Here is a 21,647-nt window from a genome sequence, read left to right as displayed (position 1 = left end):
CATGGACATACAATGGCGAAATGACAGTCTCATCAACAGGTGGTGCTGGCAAAACTGGACAGCTACATGTAAGAGAATGAAACTGGATCACTGTTTAACCCCATACACAAAAGTAAATTCAAAATGGATCAAAGACCTGAATGTAAGTCATGAAACCATAAAACTCTTAGAAAAAAACATAGGCAAAAATCTCTTCGACATAAACATGAGTGACTTCTTCATGAATATATCTCCCCGGGCAAGGAAAACAAAATAAAAAATGAACAAGTGGGACTATATCAAGCTGAAAAGCTTCTGTACAGCAAAGGACACCATCAATAGAACAAAAAGGTACCCTACAGTATGGGAGAATATATTCGTAAATGACAGATCCGATAAAGGCTTGACATCCAAAATATATAAAGAGGTCACGCACCTCAACAAACAAAAAGCAAATAATCCAATTAAACAATGGGCAGAGGAGCTGAACAGACACTTCTCCAAAGCAGAAATTCAGATGGCCAACAGACACATGAAAAGATGCTCCACATCGCTAGTTATCAGAGAAATGCAAATTAAAACCACAATGAGATATCACCTCACACCAGTAAGGATGGCTACCATCCAAAAGACAAACAACAACAAATGTTGGCGAGATTGTGGAGAAAGGGGAACCCTCCTACACTGCTGGTGGGAATGTAAATTAGTTCAACCATTGTGGAAAGCAGTATGGAGGTTCCTCAAAATGCTCAAAATAGACTTACCATTTGACCTAGGAATTCCACTTCTAGGAATTTACCCTCAGGATGCAGCACTCCAGTTTGAAAAAGACAGATGCACCCCTATGTTTATCGCAGCACTATTTACAATAGCCAAGAAATGGATGCAACCTAAGTGTCCATCAGTAGATGAATGGATAAAGACGATGTGGTACATATACACAATGGAATATTATTCAGCCATAAGAAGAAAACAAATCCTATCATTTGCAAAAACATGGATGGAGCTAGAGGGTATTATGCTCAGTGAAATAAGCCAAGCGGAGAAAGACAAATACCAAATGATTTCACTCATCTGTGGAGTATAAGAACAAAAGAAAAACTGAAGGAACAAAACAGCAGCAGAATCACAGAACACAAGAATGGACTAACAGTTACCAAAGGGAAGGAGACTGGGGAGAAGGGGAGGGTAGGGAGGGATAAGGGCGGGGAAGAAGAAAGGGGGTATTATGATTAGCATGTATAATGTGGGGGGTTGGGGAAAGGGGAGGGCTTTGCAACACAGAGAAGACAAGTAGTGATTCTACAACATCTAACTATGCTGATGGACAGTGACTGTAATGGGGTTTGTCGGGGGAACTTGGGATAGGGGAGAGCCTAGTAAACTTAATGTTCTTCATGTAATTGTAGATTAATGATAACAAAATTTAAAAAAAATTGCTTTATGTATCCATGGATGGATATTGGTTATTACTGGAATGAGATAGCATTTCTGCATCACTTCTATTCCAATTTCTCTTTTACATGTAAGCATTGAGAAACTTCACTCATAAATGAAAGTTTCATTAGGGCAAAAAAACAAAACAAAACAGTGCTCACAGCATGATGAATAAATTAATATGAAATAATATATTAATCTCAGCCAAAATTTTCAACAGGAAACTTCCCTGTTGGTCAGAGATGCTGGAATGGAACTCATAAGCCCATTGACCCTGGAGAGAAGTGCCCACCAGAGGTTGGGGTGGAAGAGTTGCTCTTCAGAATGCTTACTGGAGTAGGAGTCAGGAATTTGCAGAAAATGTGTCTGGGAGGAAGAAGTGGTCTATGTCATGGCTAAGCCTACATTTCCTATTCCTCATTTTTTAAGTCTTTACCACCTTGCCAGCATTCTTCTTTATGCATCACTTCTAATTATTGGTTAAATAAAATCATCTAACCACACACATTCAAACAAAAGCATATTTTGTGTATCTATCTTTTTAAGTAATCTAACATCTTGGGGAAAAAAAATCTATTTAAAAAATTGCCTAAGAGTGAACTTTTCAGACATATTTTTTCTATCCCACAGCACGATGTCCTCTTGCTACTTCTTGATGAAATGCTGCCTACAACTGCAGCCTCTCTGAAAGCCCACTCCCACGACCCTAGGTCAGGTCCTCATGTCCTAGCTGTGTCAAAACCACAGTTGCATCGATTTAAGCTTTTTATTCCTGTGATGGTCATTTACGCTGTTCAAATACTTTCAGCCTTCTGGGCACATGGGAGGATTGCACTTCCTGGCCTCCTTGGGATTAGATGGGAACATGGGACTAGTTTTGGCCAGTGAAGTGTGAGAAGAGACGTCTATCACTTCTGAGTCAGAGAATTTCGTTGCACGTTCCCTCTGCCACAGTAATAGCAACTTTTTTGATGTGGTGTGAGACAAGGATGTTTGGAGTAATGTCTTCAGTCAACCCATGATGGACATCGAATATGAGCAAGAAGTCGGTCTTACTGTTATAGATTGAGTCTTAGGGTTCTAACCATAGCATAAAGTAACTAACTCTGATTGATACACTCTCCCACCACCTTCCTAAATACTGTCACCAGTGAATCTGTTATGCCACTCCCCTGTCCAAATAACTCACCCCTATCAGAGCACAAACCCCTTAGTCTAGCAGTCAAGGTCACTCGGCCCAGGCCTGCTCTGCGAGCACACATTCCCACTTTCCCACCCAAATAAGGAAATGGCCTCCTAAGAGTTCACAGGGCATGCCTGTTTTCTGCCTTTGCTCTATCTCCTGTTTCCCAAATACCCACATCTATAACCACACCCACAACTAATGAAGAGTGAGTAGAATTCACACGTCCTAATGTCGATTTCTGCTCAGCACTCACACTGTTTATTCAAACATTCATGTCTTCTGTTAATGGCCGAGAATTTTCCAAAACAGCCCTTCCCAGTTCTATTCCTTACTTCTGAAACTATTAAGTTTGTTAGATCTTTTCATTTTTCCTTCTTGATTTCCAGGTTCTTTCATATATTTCATCTCCTCATCTCTGTGCGGTATTCCAGGCAATCTCTTCATCATCTGTCCTCCAGTTCACCAATCCTCTCTTCAGTTGAGCCCCTCAGGGTGCCTCCCAGGGCTAAGGCATTGTGTGCTGTTTTCCTACTCTGTATTTCTTCTTTTTTTTGGATCACTGGGTATTTTTTAAAACTCTCTTGGATGCTCAGCTACATATTTGATAGCTGCTTATTTCATTCTAGCAAGCATCTCTAGGTAATTAAGAGTAGGTAGTCTTCCAGGTTATCTTATAAAAGCCAGTGCCACAAACAAAAATTCTAGTATCGTGTTTTGCACATACTTTTTATTTGTTGAATAAGTGAATATTTGTCAATATGTACATAAACACATAGAGCGAGCACTAGATTGAGAGCAAGGATACTGGGTTCTAACAGCAAAGCCACTTACTAGCTATGAGGGGCTTAGGCAAAGAATCTGATCTGAGCTCAGCTTCCTCAACAGTAACACTGGGCTATTAAGACCTGTGCAGCCCACCTCATGGTTTATTGCAAGGTTCAAATGCAGAAACATATGAAAGTGCCATGAATACAACTTAAGAACAATACAGGTATAAATATAACAAGTAACAGCAATTGAATTCAAGTTGAGGAATACTTAATCATGTCCTTGGGTTATACCAACGTACTGATGGAGTCAACAAGAAAGTGACAAAATAGCTGACTGCTAATGAAAATGAATATGCCATTCTTCTGCTGGGAAGAAGTCTGCAATATCCTGCAGCCTATCCCTGCGATGAATCACTTCCTAAACTTCATGAAGACGTCAGAGACCCACCATCAATAACTCTCTCACAGAAGCACAAGGGCCAAATGTCCCATGTTTATTTACATATGAAATGTGTTTAATACAGTTATGATGGATGTAGTGCATTAACACCTGACAGCAGCAAGACCTTTTGAGGAACCGAACATTGACTACAGTATATCATGCAAGTATCTATATATACACAAAAGAATTTTTCTTAAAAAAAAAAAAAAGTACAAAACATGTTTAGGGATAAATACAAGATATAAAATGCAAAAGAAAACATAAAACAAAAACTGAAAAATATAACTCTCCCAGAGAACTATAAATGGAAGGGACAGAAGAGTAAGTACCTCAGCTGCACTTCAATGAAGCAGAACTACTGATATTAAAGGGACCTGTTGACACGACTGAACGAAAACCAGGCGGCTCAGTGCTTAATCTAATGGCCAGTTGTGACACACGAGCTGCTGCATTGATAAGTCGGTGGTTGAAGTTGCGCATCCCAACTCTAAGTACCAGAACGTTTGGCAGTAGCACCCAGATCAGGAAATGCCAACTCTTTTAGACAGCAAAGGCTTAAGTCAACTGTGATTTCTTTTTTTTTCCTGTCAAGAGCCAGAGAAATACTTGATATTTTCTGTTGAGTTTTTGTAATAGTTAATTAATAAATCACGAGAAAAACCTGACAATGTAAATCTATTGGTCTAACTACACATTCGTAACTGTTACAGTACTCCAGCCCTTTCACAACTTTTACCTCCTTGTGCTCTTTAAGCCAGCCTTGCAGATGCGCCCAGAGAACAATCAGTCCCCATTTTTGCCTTCAGAACACCTGTCTTCCCCATTCTATGGTGGAATTAAGGAAAATCCACATTCCTTACTGGATTTCTGGCCTACGTTTTTGTCCACCACTGGGAAAGAAGCTACCTACAAGGCCGCTTTCAACACCGCTTGCCGTGGCCTGGAAAGAAAAAACGCCACACGCCGGAGTGCATTTCTGTCTGAGAGCGCACTCATTTGAGCAGGCACGTTGAGGGTAGTGCTAAGACACTTAAAAGTCCCTAGTGTTTTCGAGACCCACAATCACCTACAGTTTATGTAGTGAAGTCTAAAAATTAAAAACACTAAAAAAGGCATTATCTTAGCCTGTAATTAGCTAACCCATTCAAATCTGTAACATACAAAATGGTTTATTTGAATTCAGGAACTGCCCCTGTTACTAAGAAGTTGGTTTTAAAGAAACGGTACAAAAAGAAAAAGTCTAATTAACCCCAAAAAAAGAAAACCAAAACAAAACTCAAAGTATTTTCCACTAAATACTGATACAAACATGTAACAAAGAGTATAAAAAGTTATTCATTTAAATATATACAAACTCTTTTAAACTCAAATACTGTTTTAATACTTATCGAGGATATACACGACGAGGTGGAGAAGTTACATTGAAAGAGAATATATTGCAACAGCCTAGACAGTACTGTTAACTCTAATATACTGTGAACTTTCCGTAACAAAAGTGTCTTTTTTAATTCCAATGTGGACAGGGATCTTCCCTCTGGAAGGTCTGTGGCTATTTCTCGGCTGAACTCACTCTTTTGGATTTAATGAAGGCCATGCCGTGTGTCCGCATGTGAGCGTTTAAGGCAGCTTCCGTTTCAAATGTTTTTGCACACACTTTGCACTTTCGGTCTGACACCGCGCCGTCGGCCGTCTCGTCCTCACGGCTGGGCTTATTCTCTTGCTGGCTGTCCTCCCCGGAGCCGTTCTGCTTGGACGCTGGCTGCGGCTCCTTCAGCTTATGCACGATGAAGAGGTGCCTGGACAGGGAGACGTGAGACGTGTAGCAGAGGCCGCACTCCCGGCACTGGTAGGACGAGCCGTCCGATTTGTGCTGAGGGATGTGTTCGTGAAACTGCAGCAGGTTTTCGGTGGTGAAGCCACACACAGCACATTTGTGAACCTTAAAAACGTTTATCTTTAGCTTTTTCAGTGGTTGAGTAATTGCTCCTCTGGGAGGTCTGAACTCTAAAACTGGTTCTTCCAACTTCCGCTTGGGACTGGGAACCTTTGAGAAAAAAACAGCATGGATGACACACTGAAAACTATGCTGCTCTATGGCTGATAAACGATCAGCTCTCTCAGACTTAAGAGCTGCTAAGAAAACGTGTGTGGTGAGCACACTGGGGATTTGTGGTTTATTCCAGCTGCGAGTCTGCCCCCCCATTTCCAGAGACCCATGCCCTCCATCCACTCCACAAGTAGCAACCAGGCCCCTATGTCACCGGGCATCATCCTGGCCAATGAGCCCGGCAGTGGACCAACAAGTCCCCTGCATTCATCAACTAGGAGCCAGACACACAACAAATGCACAGACCTACAGTGTGCCAGACACAGGAAGCAGAACAGGGCCTGGATTGTTAGGTCCCATAGTGCGGTCAGGGACAGCCCTAGCAATGGCAACGTTGGAACACAGGCCTGCTGTGGGGAGGGCATGAGCTGTGCAGCCATGTGGGGGGAAGGGTGCAGGTCCGCGGGACCCTGACTGTGAGCTGGGGGGACAGAGGGAGGCCAGGGGACAACAGGGTGACCAGGTGAGTGTGCAGACGAGGCCTGAGAGGCATGGGACAGTGGAGTAAATCATACCTTATGGAAGAAAAAACATCAGGACTTTGGCCTTTTCTGCAAGCATGCAGGAGGAGGGGCACTGAAAACCCAGCTGGTGTAGTCACTTCCCCACTCATGTTCATGGGACTACCACCCTGCCGGCCATGCCTTTCTCCTTCCTGTCCAGCTTCCTAAACCCCCACATCAAATCCCTTCACCTCTAGCTCTCCAGGCATCCACACCAGAGGGACGCTCCCTCCTCCCTGCTCCGTGGCCTGTTTACACAGCACCTCTCACACTGGGCCTTGACCAAGCTGCCCCTGTACATACGTTCTTTAATTCCACGCCCCCCATCCCACGATCACTGAGGGAAAGGATCACAACCTAATGAACTGACCTGATGAGCTGACCTGAATTGATTAGGCTTTACTCAGCGGTCATCTCCTTGAAAGCACACACAGGCTTTTACCCAGGCACATTCCAGATGAAGCACAGTGCCGAAGACGGCAGGACCTCCTAAGGTCTGACCTGCTGCTTTATTCCAACAGCACGTGGCACTCACACGCCTGTACACAGGTTACTATATATACTGTTGTCTCACTCAGGTTCACTATCCACCGATACAAGAGTAAGGCATGAATTTGTGATTTATCACTAGAAGAAAAGCTAAAAGGGATCACTTAATTTTTATTAGGCACCTTTCATAACCTACATATTGCCAATGAATAAAAATCTAGCTTTATACATTCCTTCCTGCTAAGAGACAATTTACGTGAATCAACATAACATTTTAAAATATATACAGGTAGATCCCTAAAGCTATTTCTGGAAGAATACAAAAAAATACTTAACAAAGGTTCAATTTTAGATGCAAGATTTAAGGTTAGAATGGGTTTAGGGGAAGATGACCTATTATTTTATATGTTTATGCATAGTCTAAATGTTTTAAATTGTGTAAATAAAAAAAATTAAATGAAAAGAATGAATGAATGAAGTAAGCCAACACAGGTTCACTGTAAAGAGATTATCTGCAATGTTTGACCTTGGTATCTTCTTTTATTTCTGTTTCCTCCTCATTGGTGGCTTCAGTCATTTCTTTCAAGTCAGGATCCTTAATACCGTGCATGAGTTGGATGTGTTTCTCCAGCATCAACCGTTTCGTGAAGGTACGCCTGGAGTCTGGGCAGTGCCTGTGGGGCAAAACACAAGAGGTAACTACTTGATGAAAAATAACTTGCAGAAGAAGACACTCGTTGCCAGAAGACCTTCACCAGCCAGCAGCTGGTTCAGAGGGCTCAAGACGATCTAGCTGTACAGATACGAAAGGTCCAAAGCAAAACAGTAACTTGGTGATGAAACAGTTTCTAATTTGTGAAAAAAAATTTTGCAGCTTTTGTAAATAGAGTTTTCTTTCAGGTTTTGTGTCCTTATAAGACCAACTTAATTTGGTTTAGATGAGACATTTTCTGTGTTTGGTTAAAGTTTTCTTAACTCATAATTCTGGGTGGCTTTAATTTTAAAATGGAGAATATTAGATTTCAAATGTTTTCTTCACAATGATTCAGAGAATTCCTTGGAATTTACGTCATGAGAGACACTTTAATATGGAGAAAGCCCCTCCCCGGCTCCTTCATGCCCATGTTAATTACTCCTGTCCACTCTGCCGTAACGGAGAAGACAGAGCATCTAGCCCCGTCAAATTCCTCATCAAAGCACCAATTCCATATGCATGGTTATAATCACAGTGCTCAAATACACGTGGTCATTCAGTGGATTAAAATGTGGAAAACTGAACAGATATCCAAAATAGGTCAGTTTTTTAAGTTTTCATTTCATCTTATGCAGAAAAGAAACCCCTGTCAATTATAAGCACAGTTTTATTTTATTTAGAAGATAGAAATTTACTGTTTTCTTAATACAACAGACCAAAAACAGGTAAAAGAAAAAAACAAAGTTAATGACCCTGGTGATTATGGAGTCTATGAGCCAGACATCAAGAACACCACTGCAGTCAAGGAGGGGGAGCAGTGTAGCACTCGTGCTTATGCAGAATCATTTGTTGCCTTCAAAAGGGCTTCTGAGGATTTTGTAATGACTGGCCCCACACGCTGATGATTTCATGTTAGAGACCCTCTAAAGGGGCAGCGGCCAGAGCCAGGGCCATCAAAGAACAACTGAAATTAGAGGGTAATCCTAGCATTACAGTGACTTCACAGGGAAATAAACAAAACTGTGGGATGCAGGACTACGCCAGGCCAGAATTCCTTTTCATCTTCTTCTCAGCCTGGAGCTTCCTTGTAAATCCTCCACGTCTTGCAACGCAGTCTCAACATACAGACTGTATTTACCAAATGTTCCCATCTCACCACAATCACTCCCAGCTTCAACTCCACTGAACAAGGGTCTACATCTTTGCTTTTTTCCTTCCCAGGAAATTTGCCCTCACTAAGCAGATGCAGGAAAACCCCGCTGATCCGACAGTCCACCTCCACGGGCCTCCCGAGCCACACAGCACTGAGCTCTCCTCTGAACAGGGCCGCAGGCTACATAAGGGCTCCTTGTCTCCTGTGTCTTTCAGCCCTCTCTCTCTCAGGAGAAGTGCCCTAAAGTAACCTCGTTCTATCAACTCACTTTAGGCATGTTCTGGTTGAATGGGTGATAAAGCTTTCTCACTAATAATAAGAATACAACTTCTGATTACAAAGAAGTAGCTCATGACCATTTACTTGGTGTGTTGGCCCACTCAGTTCCTCGAATTTGGTCTCTGACGCAATTGTATGTGCTGAGAAAAGGCTGCCCTGCCTTAGGCAAATGGTCCAGCCCAGGATGGACTGATGTCCGGGACTCAGCAGGGCCTGCTCTGAACCACTGAGTAAATCAACCTGCCAAACCCAGTCATGAATCTGTCAAAACAACAGAATTTAATTAGGAAACAAAATCTCTTAACCGTGGAGCAGGGGATAGGGAATGAAAAGTTAACAGTAAAATATGGAAAACCTTGGAGAAGTTCCAGCTTAATCCTTTCACTGTGCTCCCCTTTCACATGAGAAACTATGACTTACGAGCAGGTATAAACTTTCCTGATGCCTTTGTGCTTGATCCGGTTGTGACGGCACAGGCTGTGTGATGAGCTGAAAGATTTGTCACACTGGCGGCAGGGGTGTTTCTTCATTTGCTTTATTAGGAGAAAGGAGACAGAGAGTCACTTAAGAGTACAAAAACAGAAATGCTTTAAAAACTGAGAACTTTTATCATTTAAATGAATTAATCACTATTGTTCAGCAATACAGCAATAAAACTAGAAGATTCTTCTCAAAACATAGTAAAAAGGGACAGCAGGGCTGGGGTAAACCATAAGGGGACTAAATTATATGAAAGTGAGAAAATTATACTTTTTTTTCTCAAAAACACTTGTTTGCTTCAATACAAACCCGAGATTTGAGGAAAAAACATTACATAAAGTTTCTCTCCAAAAGAACTATGTTATTTTTAAAAAGCAGGTAATGTATGAAAACATAATCCTGAATAAATACCAAGTAAAGACATTACCTTATTTATTATATATACCCAGTAAAGTACATCCTTGTACAATTGGCCATTTTAATTAGATCTCCAGCTAATTTTAAACATTTAAAAAATTCCCCAGAAGGCTTTTGTTTTAAATAATACCATCTGTGTCTCTGAAGAACACAAAAACTTGAAACTACTTCATAGAGGGTGTGTGTGTGTACTGGGCAGAGGAGAGGGGAAAGAGACAGAGAGAAAGCATGAGAAAGCTATCAAGAGATATAAAAATCAAAATTAAAAGTTGCCCAGTTTGGCTAGGACGTAATTATGTTAATTCAACAGATTTCCATGTGGAATCTTTAAAGTAAAATTAATGGCTTAGCTTTAAAATAAATTATTTGGGTATGCTATGCACTGCAGTCTGCAATTAAACAATGTCATATCCCAAGGAAGTTAAACCAGGAAAGCGTAATCAGCCTCATGAATGGAACAAAATCTGGCTCAAACCTCATTAAAAATAAGGCTGAATAGGAAGAAGTTCTCATGTGAAATATCATTACTATTTTGGCAATTGGAAGAGATAAGCAATTGTGAGCTGAATGGTAAGTATTCTTAAAAATTATTTTCACATTCATCACTGACAAACACATCCTTATTTAAACTGGTAAGCAAGCAACTCTACTGAAGTGTGGTTGAGAGTCTGGCTCTGGAACCCCAGAGATGGGCTGGCACTTTGTCTTGACCACTCATGAATCCTGTGATCCAGGGAAAGTTTCTCAACCTCCATAAACTCTCCAAACTGTAAGGTGGGGACCACAACGGAGCCTTCCTCAGAGGGTGCTTGGAAAAAGGCTGGGGATGGTGATTAAAGGGTTAGCACAGTGCTTGGGACACAGAGAAATCCTCAGTAAATGTTCTTTTATTAGTAACAAAAAAGTTACGTATCCAAGTTGCATTTTAAAAGAGCAGAAAATCCTCTTAAATTAAAAAAAAAAAAGAGTGGAAAACAATGTCGTTTAAATAAAGCAAATCAGTCTGCCAGGCATTCAAAAGGGTCTTGAAACTAAATGAAGGCAAAGGAGGAAGTTTCTTTTCCAAGTTAAAGACGAAAGTCATACCACTGCTTTTATTGTTTTCCTAAGCATTATTTCTTTTTCTATATGTAGACACATATATCCCAGAATATAAGAAAATCTCTTGGGGGAGAAAGCGCAAGTGAGACAGAGAGAGAGAGAGAAAGAGAGAACAAAGTGCATAACCACTAGTGCCTCTGAGACATCCTGTCCCTTCCCCCACAGGTAGTCCTTTATTAACATTTTTGATCACGTAAAACAGACCACCCCTAGTCTCCTGGATTTATGTAGTCAGAGAATGAGTAAGAGGTTTCTTTAGAATAAAGCTTTAAATAAGCAACATAAATAGTTCTATGTTTCAATCAAGGTATTTAAATATGTACTCATATCTAATTCCAGTTGCATTTTGAACACCTAGGATAGGCAATGTTAAGATCACCTGAAGAGTCAAAACGCAGGACACCTTTCTGAAAGCAGACAGCTGCGGCACGTACTCAGGAGGGTGCGTGGAACTGGGATTTCCCTTTCTCACCGTGCAACAGGGCAAGAAGCCTCAGAGGTATGCAAATTAGACTTTCTATTAAGGTGAAGGGTTTCATATTCTCTTTATTGTTATGGTATAGTTATAGTAATATAAAGTCAAATTTGTTAAATTTTAAATACTAACTTATTTGAGGTGCCTTACCTAATTTATTTTCATAACATATTATTTTCAGTATTATAATAACTGATAACTGTTACTTTATGACACAGAAAGCAACTTTTATCTATCAAACAAAAATGGAAAAAAAACCCAGTAATTAAAAAAATGTAAAGTCTATCATCATTCTGTTTCAAGACTTGCAAGGTCACTTACCTCCTTGGATGTAGTGTGAACTAACATTGAGGGAGAGGGCCTTGAGTGGACTTTTTATAGTTAACTAAATCAGAAAAGAAACATCTTTTCCCACTCAGTTATGAATTACTTTGTTTTTAAATAGAGCTCTTTGAAAAAATAGCTGGCAGGGTCCAAATATTTTTGTGAAATGTTAGAGTAAAATATCAAATAAAACAAACTTCCTAAACATTCTCCCTAATCTCCAATTTTTGACTCTTTTATCTTCACATTCTTAGGGAAGAAAGCACTGGCTCCTCTTACAAATTCCTTTGCTCTGACCACCCTAGGCTTCGGCTCAAGGTCTGAGCTCTGGGATTTAAAAAGCCTCCGAAAACCACCCTTTCTGGTCTGCACTTGGTGAATGTGTCTTGGATTGCCACGGCCTCTGTCACAATCAGACATTTTTCATTCTGATAACCAGCCTCTTCTTGTCTCTTGGTTTGACAGCCTGTGTTTAGGTGACTTTGAAGAAGGCAGAGGGAGGGAAGTCACAACTTCACACATCCATCCGGCCAGGCATCCACTTCTCCTCTTCCTGAGATTCCTCCCCTCCGTGAAGAGTCTCCGCCTTGCACCAACATGCAAAGAGCCTCCTTAGCGACCATCACACATCCAGAAACAACCACAATGTAAGATTAAAGAGAGCAGAATTATTCCCAAACCATGCTAACACACACCCTTCAGCTCTATCATGACATTTTTTATGAAAAAGGAAAACCAAACCAACTATATAATTTAAACATATCACAGCTTCAACCCCTCAGAATGTAACTCCTCCAATTCAGGACCTTGCCCTGGGGAGTCTATTACACAAGTATACCTTCACGAAGTACAGTCAGTTCTGCTGTAACACCACATACGTATAACATGCTACAAATCACTGCAAAATTAGGCAGGAAGAACTACAGGGCTTCTGCAAGAATGAAGTTAGGGGTTTAATACTCAAAAAACTCTACCAGTGGCACAAATAATAAAACCAGTAGCCAAATGGTTATTAATATAGATTAGTACATTAACACACACTAAGTGGTTAACACATAGACACTGCAAAAAATATGCCACTTGACCTTGAAAAAGACTGTAGTTTCCTTGTGCAAGTGGGCACCAGAAGTCTGGGACGTGGTGAGTTTTGGGGAAGTGGTCAAAGGAGTTTATCTGAAATCAGAGATTGGAAGGGAGGCTGTAACCCAGGTGTGGACCAGTGTGACTCCACACACAGGGAGATGAGGTTGCTGGTGGAAGTCTGGGGTGTGTGCACGAGTGGGTTTTGTGTATCCCTACACAACTCCATTCCATAGTTTTCTGTGCTCACTTGGTATTTCTATGGATGAAATCACACATGAACAAACTCAGAACTCACGCTGTACTCCAGCTCTTCCCTGACAGATTCATTCCATTGGAACAAATCTGTGTTTTAAACGCAAGCGTTATAGCAGAACTGATTGTAGGTACAAGGTTATTCACTGCAGCACTGAGTGTAATAGGGAAAGAGGGGGAAAAAATCTGGGTCCATCAAAGAGGTGGTCGAATAAATTATATGCGCTCATATGACAACATTCTTGTCAAGCAACTGTAGACAAGAATAGAAGATCTCAGTGCACTGATACGAGAAAACCTAGAACATACATCACATGAAGAAGAACTGGCACAGAAAATTAAAAAGCTGTGTTCTGTTAGAAAGAGGTAAACATGAGAAGATACTTACATATATAACACTTAGAGAAACTTCAAAATACATAAGAAACTTAGTGATTATGGGTTACAAGGGTTAATTTAAGAATGAGACTTTTCACTGTATTACTTTATACTGTTTAGATTTTTGAAAAACGTGAATATAGCACTTATCAGAAAATTTTTTCTGTTGCCTCAAAAAAATTCTAAGTCAGGTTTACCGAGGTATAATTTACAAAATTTAAAACTCCCTCTTTTTAATGTGTGGTTCTACAGGAGTTTTGACAAATGGATACAGTTGAGTAATTGCCACTGCAATCAAAATATAGAACAGTTCCATCACCCCCAAAATCCCCTTGTGCCAGCATATAAGAAAAAACTATAGCCACGCCCTCTTCTACACCCAGCTCTTCGCAATCACTGATCTGTTTTCTCTCCTACAGTTTTGCTTTCTCATTTGTCGTATGAATGGAATCATATAGTAGCACACAGTGCTTAAACCACTCAGCATAGTATGTCTGCAGCTCCTCCATGCTCTGCAGCCTACCAGCAGTCCACTCCTTTTACTACGGAGTAAGCACTTCACTGCCTGGTTATACTCCACATCGTTTACCTACTACCAGGTGAAGGACATCTTGGTTGTTTCCAGCTTTGGGAAATTATGAACTAAAGCTGCTATAGACATTCACATACAGGTTTTGGTGTGAACATACGATCCTAGTTCTTTTGGGTAAACACCTGGGAATGGGATGATTGAGTCATATGGCTGAGTAAATAAGAAACTGTCCAGCTGTTCTCCAGAATGGCTGTACCTTGTATATCCACCAGCAATGGATAAAACGCTCCCATCACTCTGCACCCTTGCCAGCATTGGATATTGCCATGTTACTTTATTTTATAGTAGTCATCCTAAAGGGTGGTAGTGGGATTTCACTATGGTTTTAATTTTTATTTCTCCAATGACTACTGGTAAGAAGTTTTTAATTAACAGATAAAATACCTACTACCTACTAATATATTGTACCTCTTTCTTCAAAGAAGAGCACTGAACTCTACATGTTTTTTTGGTTTTTTTATTCTTATTTCAGTAGGAAATTTCATTCCCTTGTAAGCTCCTTGAAAACTGAAGCTATAAATCATTCATCTCTGAATCCCTGGAATTCAGCATATAAGAAAACAGTAAATATTTATGGTGTGAATGCATAAAAGAGTAACTAAATACCCAATTACTGGAAAAATATGAGTCACTTCTACAAAGTAGTCATCGGGTAACAAATTTAGGATAAAGTGCCGGACACAGAGCAAGCCCTGCTTGTTTTGGGAAGATGGGTGAGACATGAGCCCATGTTTAAATACTGGGAAGAGCCTATGAAAAATGAAGCTATTGAGGACAGAGGCAAGAGATGATGAGTCAGTGAGCAGGGAGGCGCGGGATTCAGACAGAAGGAAGAACCAACTGGTCCTCCTGTGTGACAGGACTGGTAAGGCGCCATCCGTAGCCAGGCGCAATGCTTATTACGGGCAGTGATGGGCCGGCGAGGAAGGGACCGGAAAGTTAAAGAAATCCCCCACCCAGCAGCTTCCATTCAAAGTGAAGTACATACGGTGCATCAGAACTACAGCCTTCGTTTTTTTCTTATTATTTCTGAAAATAAAAATAACAGATACTTTAATGCAAAATAAAAGAGCAAATAAAGACAGCTTCTAATCTCACCGAAGTAACCGTTATCAATTTCTAATTATACATCCTGCCCATTTCTATTCTGAATACACATATTCATGTGCATTTATATGAAGCAGTCCACATTATACATAAGGATGTGTAACCTGAAATGGATTTTTTCACTTGTAAAATGCACATGGCTACACATCTTTTGATGTTTCTACATTCTTAATAGATCAGAGTATTTCACTGTATAAATGGACCACAATTCAAGTATCTGCTATTCATAGCTTAAGTTGCTTCAACTTTTCAGTAATTACAGATAAAAATTTCTGTATTCAACCAATTGTTTCCTTTGTATAAATTTCTGAAAGTAGTGATTCTAGCTTGGAAGTTGTTGAGAGCATTAAGGCTCTTTGACGCTTCTTGCCAATCTGTCCTCAGAAAGACCCTATCAACGTTAAGTCAGGGCTTCCTCATCAAGAGCCCTCAACCCTGAACTGCAGCTCTTCAACTTTGCCAAAGTGATAAATTAAAATATTATACTACATTTGTTTTTTTCTTCAATGCCTAGTCATGTTGGACGACTGTCCCACATTCCGGAGCCGTTTGTAATTCCCTACCTGACTGCCTAATCGTATCCTTCCTGTTGGGGGTGACTGGCAGGCGAGGTCAGAGCAGATGACAGGCCTTGTGGACCATAGTGAGGGCTTTGGATGGTCCGTGAGTACGGTGGGGGAACACTAAGGAGTGTGAGCAGAGGAGGGATATGACCAACACAATTGGCACGGGTCACTCTAGCTGGAAGCGGGCAACCAGCGTGGAAACTGTCTGTGATAATCCAGGAGAGATGACCCTGGAGCTGGAGTAAAGGTGATGACAAATGGTTGGCCTTGGTACTCATCCCAAGATTGATCTGTGGATGGGCCGCGTGTGGGTAACAAAGGAGAGGAAAAGAGGAGTCAAGTATGACTCCAAATTCTCTGGCTCGGTACCAGTTATTAATCGGGCAAGGAGGGGGAAAGCAAGTTGAAGGAAGGAGAGGAAATCAAGAATTGCATTTTAGGTACATTAAGTTTGAGAAGCCCAGTGGAGATCTAAGTAGAGACGCTAAATAGGTGGTTAGAGTTGAGTCTGGAACTCAGAGGGAAGGTCGGGCCAGAGGTATCAACCTGTGAGTCATTTGGGTATAGATCGCACTTAAAGTCATAGGCCTGGATGAGAACTTTGAGAGTAAAAGGACACATCAACATTTATAGGCTAGAAACATGAGAAAGAACAAGAAGAGTTATCAGTGAGACAGGATGAGAATAAAGAAAATGTAGTATCCTACAGACCTAGCCAAGGAAGTATTTCAAGAAGGCTTCGCAGACAGCCCATTCGGACAGGACAAATAAGATGACGACTGAGAAGCCAAGACCCCTGGGCTTGGAGAATGTGCAAGTCAGGAGGAACCTGACAAGAGCGGTTTTGGTGGGTGGTAAGATGACAGCCCAAAAGGGATAAGAGAAGCAGGAAGGACAAGGAGAGAAAATGGTTTCAGGAAGATGTGCTATAAAGGGAGGTAGAGAAGAAAAGGCAGTAGGGAAGTGGGGTTAGGAAGGTGGTTTTGCTTCGATAAGAGGTACCATCACCTGCTTTATGATCCTGAGAATGATCTGGGAAAAGCTAAAGATGCAGGAGAGAGCAGGCAAATGTGGCTGGCACACCTCGAGTGGTCAACCAGGTGGCTGGGTGGGTGCCCGGACGGAGGAAGGGCTGTCCTCATGGGGGACACAGAGTCACCCTTTATAATGGCAGACTGTGCGTGTTCAGATGCAAAGGGGTTTTACTGTGCCATTTCCCCTTGTAAGGCAAAATCCAAACTTCTTTGGAGACTGTACATAATCTAATCCTCAACCCATCATTCTAACTACATCTCCTAGGACATTAAATTCCCCATTCAAAGCCACTCCAATTCACATCTTCTGAAGACAACAACACATTCCTCCCTTGTCCTTCTGAGACTGTCCTCTCCTTGAGGGCCTATCAAGCCCTTTCCACCTCTGGCCAGCTCACCTCTCAGTGCCTCAGTGGGCCTTCCTCCATTTCCGCCCACAAGCCTCTCCATCTCTCGCCCTATCCCACACAGCAGAAACCACTGGCAACAAAATCTCAATGTGTCATTTCTCCGCCTACAACCCATCTGTTCTCTGTAGCTTCAGGGAACAGGTCCTTTGGACCTGCCTACCTCACCAATGCCACCCTCCCTTCACACCCTTTCTGGAACACCACACCCCAGAACTACTTGTTGGCAGCCACTGAGCATGGCACGCTAGTTTGTACCTTATTCATACTCTTCTTGTGATTCTATACACAGGCACACTCATCTTGTGCATCCCCCAAATATCTCTTTGGGTAGTATTTCTTCTGTGAAGCCTTCCCTGGCATCTCCCAAAGCCTGGCGATTTCCCGTGACATAGTGATGTTCAAATCTCTGCTCAGAGGTCTAGTTCTTCTCTCCATGTATCACACACAATGTTAGTTTTTAATTTCATTCTATCCTCCTCCGACTTCTTTTAAGGCTGGACTGTATTTTATTGCTCTTTCTATTCAGAGAACCTCAACCAGTACTGAGCTGAAATCTGAACTGAATGCACCTTTCACTTAGCATTTAATTATAATCCTCTAAGACCCTTGTTTTATACCTACTTGTACTAGTTTTAGCTTTTGCAATATTTATGCTTTCTTGTTCTATCCAACTGTAAGCATCTGCAGGGCAAGAATTATATTTTACACTTTATTTGTACTCCAACATAGCAAATGCTATGCAATTTGATAAATATTTACAGAATAAAAGAAAGATACATACAGAAGAACAAACATGGTTAAAAGTTAAACATTCCCAAAGTATGAATGAATGACTTGTTTGTTCTAAATAGTTTCAGAATTGTACATTCCTGGAATACCCAAGTACCCAAAGTAAAGACTTGAGCAAACAGCATGAGACTGATAATACAAAAATAGGTTTAAAAAAATCTATAGTCTAATATGTCTCCTATAAAACAGCTTTTCTGCAGAATAGAAATATACTATGATTACATATAAATTATGTGTAATTATATGTATAATTATAACTCAAAGTTGATTTAAAAAAAAGAAATTCACTAAGGAAATACATAACATCATTAGCATATATATTAGATAAATGAAAGGGATTATTTTCACTCTGAGAATTCTTGAAACTTTTTGTATTTAAGTTTCCTCATCTATTCCTGTTAGATCTGGAAATGGTCCGTACATGCCCACAAAACTGGAAAGCATTCACTCCCTTTATAGAAATATCACCTAAAGTTAGATGGTAAATCTTAAGAAAAAAAGCTGCTTACCCAAACCACTCATACTCTCTTAGAAAATGATGTTTTTCATAATATAAGTTGGTCACGAGGATAGTAATACAGCATGGAGAATATAGCTAATGATCCCATAACATCTTCCTATACTGACAGACAGTAAGTGCACTAGTGTGGCTGAGGATTTAATAATACAGTTAACTGCTGAACCACTGTGTTGTATATTTGAAACCAATATAAGATTGTATATCAATGATACTTCAATTAAAAAAGAAAAGAAAAGAAGTAGTCTTTTAGACACAAGTAGCCTTCCCCTGAAGTTTGGAATAGTGTGGGTCATGAACGCCACAGTCCTTATGAGAGAATGTTAACACCTAGGACCCTGGTGTGATTTTCCAGTCCCCATGTCACATATCCAAGAATACACAAATAAATGGGGGTTTTACATGAGCACAGCACAAGAAACTACCTATTTGTGAAAGGATCAAAAAAATAACTTCTGAGTATTACACCATCTAAGTTTCTACAAATTGGAACTGAGTGGTTTAGGGGAAACAGCTAAACACAGAGTATAAACACAGACCAGAGGCTGGCAGACTTTTTAGGTAAATAAATAGCCAGACAGTAAAGATTCCAGACTTTGGGAGCCATAACGTCTCTGTTGCAACTATTCAACTCTGCCTTGTAGTTCAAATGCAGCCACAGACAATGATACATAAATGAATGGGTGTGGCTGTGTTTCCATAAATGATTTACAAAAACAGGTGACCAGCCTGTGAACCATACATAGTTTGCTAACTCCTGATTTAGACCATTGTCTCACACTCTATAGAAAACAGAGCCAGGTCTCCGTCATTCAGAACCAAATCAACTTAACAAAGTAGGTAATCAATCCAGGTAAAAACAAGCGCTAACTATAAAGCAGGGAGAATGGCTTCCTTTTTATGTGACATGTTCAGAATACATCCTGAGAACCACTAATACTGCTGTCCTGTGTCTAACCACTGAGTTGACAACTTTGAAATGAACAGTGTGCCTAAGGACCAGTGTGTGCTCATTGCTGTGTTTGTTTAAAACAATAACAAACAAACCAGTTCTGGTTCTAAGATTCTGGTCAACACTGTGCAATTGAAAAAAATAAAGACGCAGAACATCACAAATGCAGAATAAAGGCCAAGCCCAAAGCAGACAGGAAAGAAATGCATCTCACACCACAGCACCCGCGCTCACGGCCAGTGTGAACATGCAGGCGATGGAAAGGAAAAGAGCTGAAAGAAAGGCAGCCGCTCTAACGAAGCTGCAAGAACGGCAGTGAAACTCAGAAATGCCTGCCAGGGTGTCAAGGGGTCACCATGGGCATGTGTCAGCTGGGAACTCTGCATCTGCCCCCGATGACCAGGTGCCATGTGCGGAGCTTGTGTGTGTGGGGGGGGGGATCCTGTTTGCAGACCCCAAACCCCTCCCCTGCCAGGTGACACAGGCCTCTGTCCCCCTGCTGCCATTTCATTAAGGGTCCTCACAGAGGAAATCCTGATTCATAATTATTCTCTCTCCTTTAAAGTCACGAGGAGAAAAATAAAACTAACAGGTGCCATGGGCCGTGTGCTGCCATATTTCACTAACTCTAAGACATTCAGGAACCAAAGACAACACAAGCATGAAAAAAAATCTTTGCTGCCCATTTCTTATGCGTCTGGTTCCATTTGCTCCCCTCTTCTACTTATAAGGGTTTATCCTATCTTCAAGGCCTTTGAGTCCTCAAATGTTATGCCCATAGCTGGATGACACATTACTTCTCTATTATTTCTGTTTGCAGAAAATCCAGTCTTCACAGAAGGAGCAATGGAAAAAGTATACAGAAAGCTTTCTTTCTAATGTGGTTTTTAATATAATCATTTTGCATTTTTTAGTTAAAAAGCAATCTAAATGTGATTTCCCCCCTATAATCACTATTTTAGAAAAGAGACAAATAGTACCACAGAATAAAAAATTAAAATGTACTGTCTGAAGACCTAAGCAGAATCTTAAGATAATTTCCACAAACCAAAAAAGAAAAGATCATCACTGCTTTTATCAGATGATCTGTAAAAAACCTATAAATAACTTTAAAATGTACACAAGCAAGCAACAATATCAAAAAAGCTAACATTGTAACTGACTGTTGATGGGTTATTTTCTCCAGAGACCGAGTCCTACGTCATGTTAATTTTTCCAGCTGTCTAAATAAACTGTATTGATGAGGTGCCTCCGGCTGTCACATCTGGAGGGGTGAGTGCACACCGGAGGCCACGGCAGGCTCCCAGGCAGCCATTCTGCCCCGTGGTGTACAGACGAACCACCAGGCAGCTACGGAAAGGCACTCCTGTGTGTCTCATCTTCCTGGCATTGGTTCCAGTTCTGCAATTACCTGGCTTGAACAGATACGAAGAAAAGATATGACTCTTCTTTCTTCTCTAACCCTTACAACTCTTTACAGCACCTTGTAGCCCTTACTAGGCAGTGACCGTAATGAGACTGAAGCTTCCTCCTTGCTCCAGTCTCCTCCTAAACTAGGCTCTTCCCCTGCCAAACAAGTCTGTTCTCACACCCAACTTGGGGTGACTGCTTAAAACCCCACCCTCTGACCTTGAGGAGGACGGAAGGACTCCTGGGTTCTAAGGCAGCCTTCAGCACGAGGGTTAAACTCTGCAAAACGTTCTGCAATCCTCCAAGTCTGAAGACTTTCCAGCTGTAAACTAAACTGAGTGGGAATTCGTGACCCTCAGTTATCTTCTAGTGCTATTTTATGACTCCTAACTAAGTCAACCATGGCCGGGAGGCCTTCTATTTCCTTTGACGTCCCCACTTGTGGCATGTAAAATTATTTTCTGATTGTTTGGAGCGTCAAGGTAATTTCAACTGACAGAATTGTGTTCTAACCTCTTAAAATCTAAAAATCTGGTCTGCCAGTTGGACTGAGGAACATATTTTCCTAAAGAAATTACAAATAGATGTTACATTCCTGGGCAAGTACATAAAAGCCTACCCACGTAATACAGCAGAATACTATACTGGTAGCCAAAAGCCTAACCACCATTTTCTGCATGGATGCAATACAGAAACCTAATCCCAGCGGGAAACTGGGTGC

At 41.0% G+C, this 21,647-nt stretch overlaps 1 protein-coding gene and 1 long non-coding RNA gene across 15 annotated transcripts in view; one reads left to right on the top strand and one right to left on the bottom strand.

Annotated features, from left to right (window-relative positions):
• Positions 1–3,843: 3,843 nt before the first annotated feature.
• Positions 3,844–21,647, bottom strand: part of ZNF532 (zinc finger protein 532) — a 190,641-nt gene continuing 172,837 nt past the window's right edge. For 13 of the 14 annotated variants that reach the window (XM_057504221.1, XM_057504222.1, XM_036876808.2 and 10 more), the window contains 3 exons: positions 9,460–9,572; positions 7,440–7,587; positions 3,844–5,858 (listed from right to left, as the gene is read on the bottom strand). In XM_057504221.1, the coding sequence (XP_057360204.1) occupies positions 5,364–5,858; positions 7,440–7,587; positions 9,460–9,572 (756 nt within the window). In that variant the 3' untranslated portion in view covers positions 3,844–5,363. Of the gene's footprint in view, positions 5,859–7,439; positions 7,591–9,459; positions 9,573–21,647 lie in introns of all 14 variants that reach the window. The other variant, XM_057504223.1, reaches the window with a different exon arrangement.
• LOC118907827 (uncharacterized) lies at positions 15,929–20,787 on the top strand. Its single transcript, XR_008998366.1, has 3 exons — positions 15,929–16,061; positions 20,337–20,371; positions 20,703–20,787. It is a non-coding gene; the product is annotated as an uncharacterized LOC118907827 (long non-coding RNA).

Source organism: Manis pentadactyla, chromosome 6, assembly GCF_030020395.1.
Source record: "Manis pentadactyla isolate mManPen7 chromosome 6, mManPen7.hap1, whole genome shotgun sequence".
NCBI classification, from domain to species: Eukaryota; Metazoa; Chordata; class Mammalia; order Pholidota; family Manidae; genus Manis; species Manis pentadactyla.
This window is presented reverse-complemented; position numbering and strand designations above follow the sequence as displayed.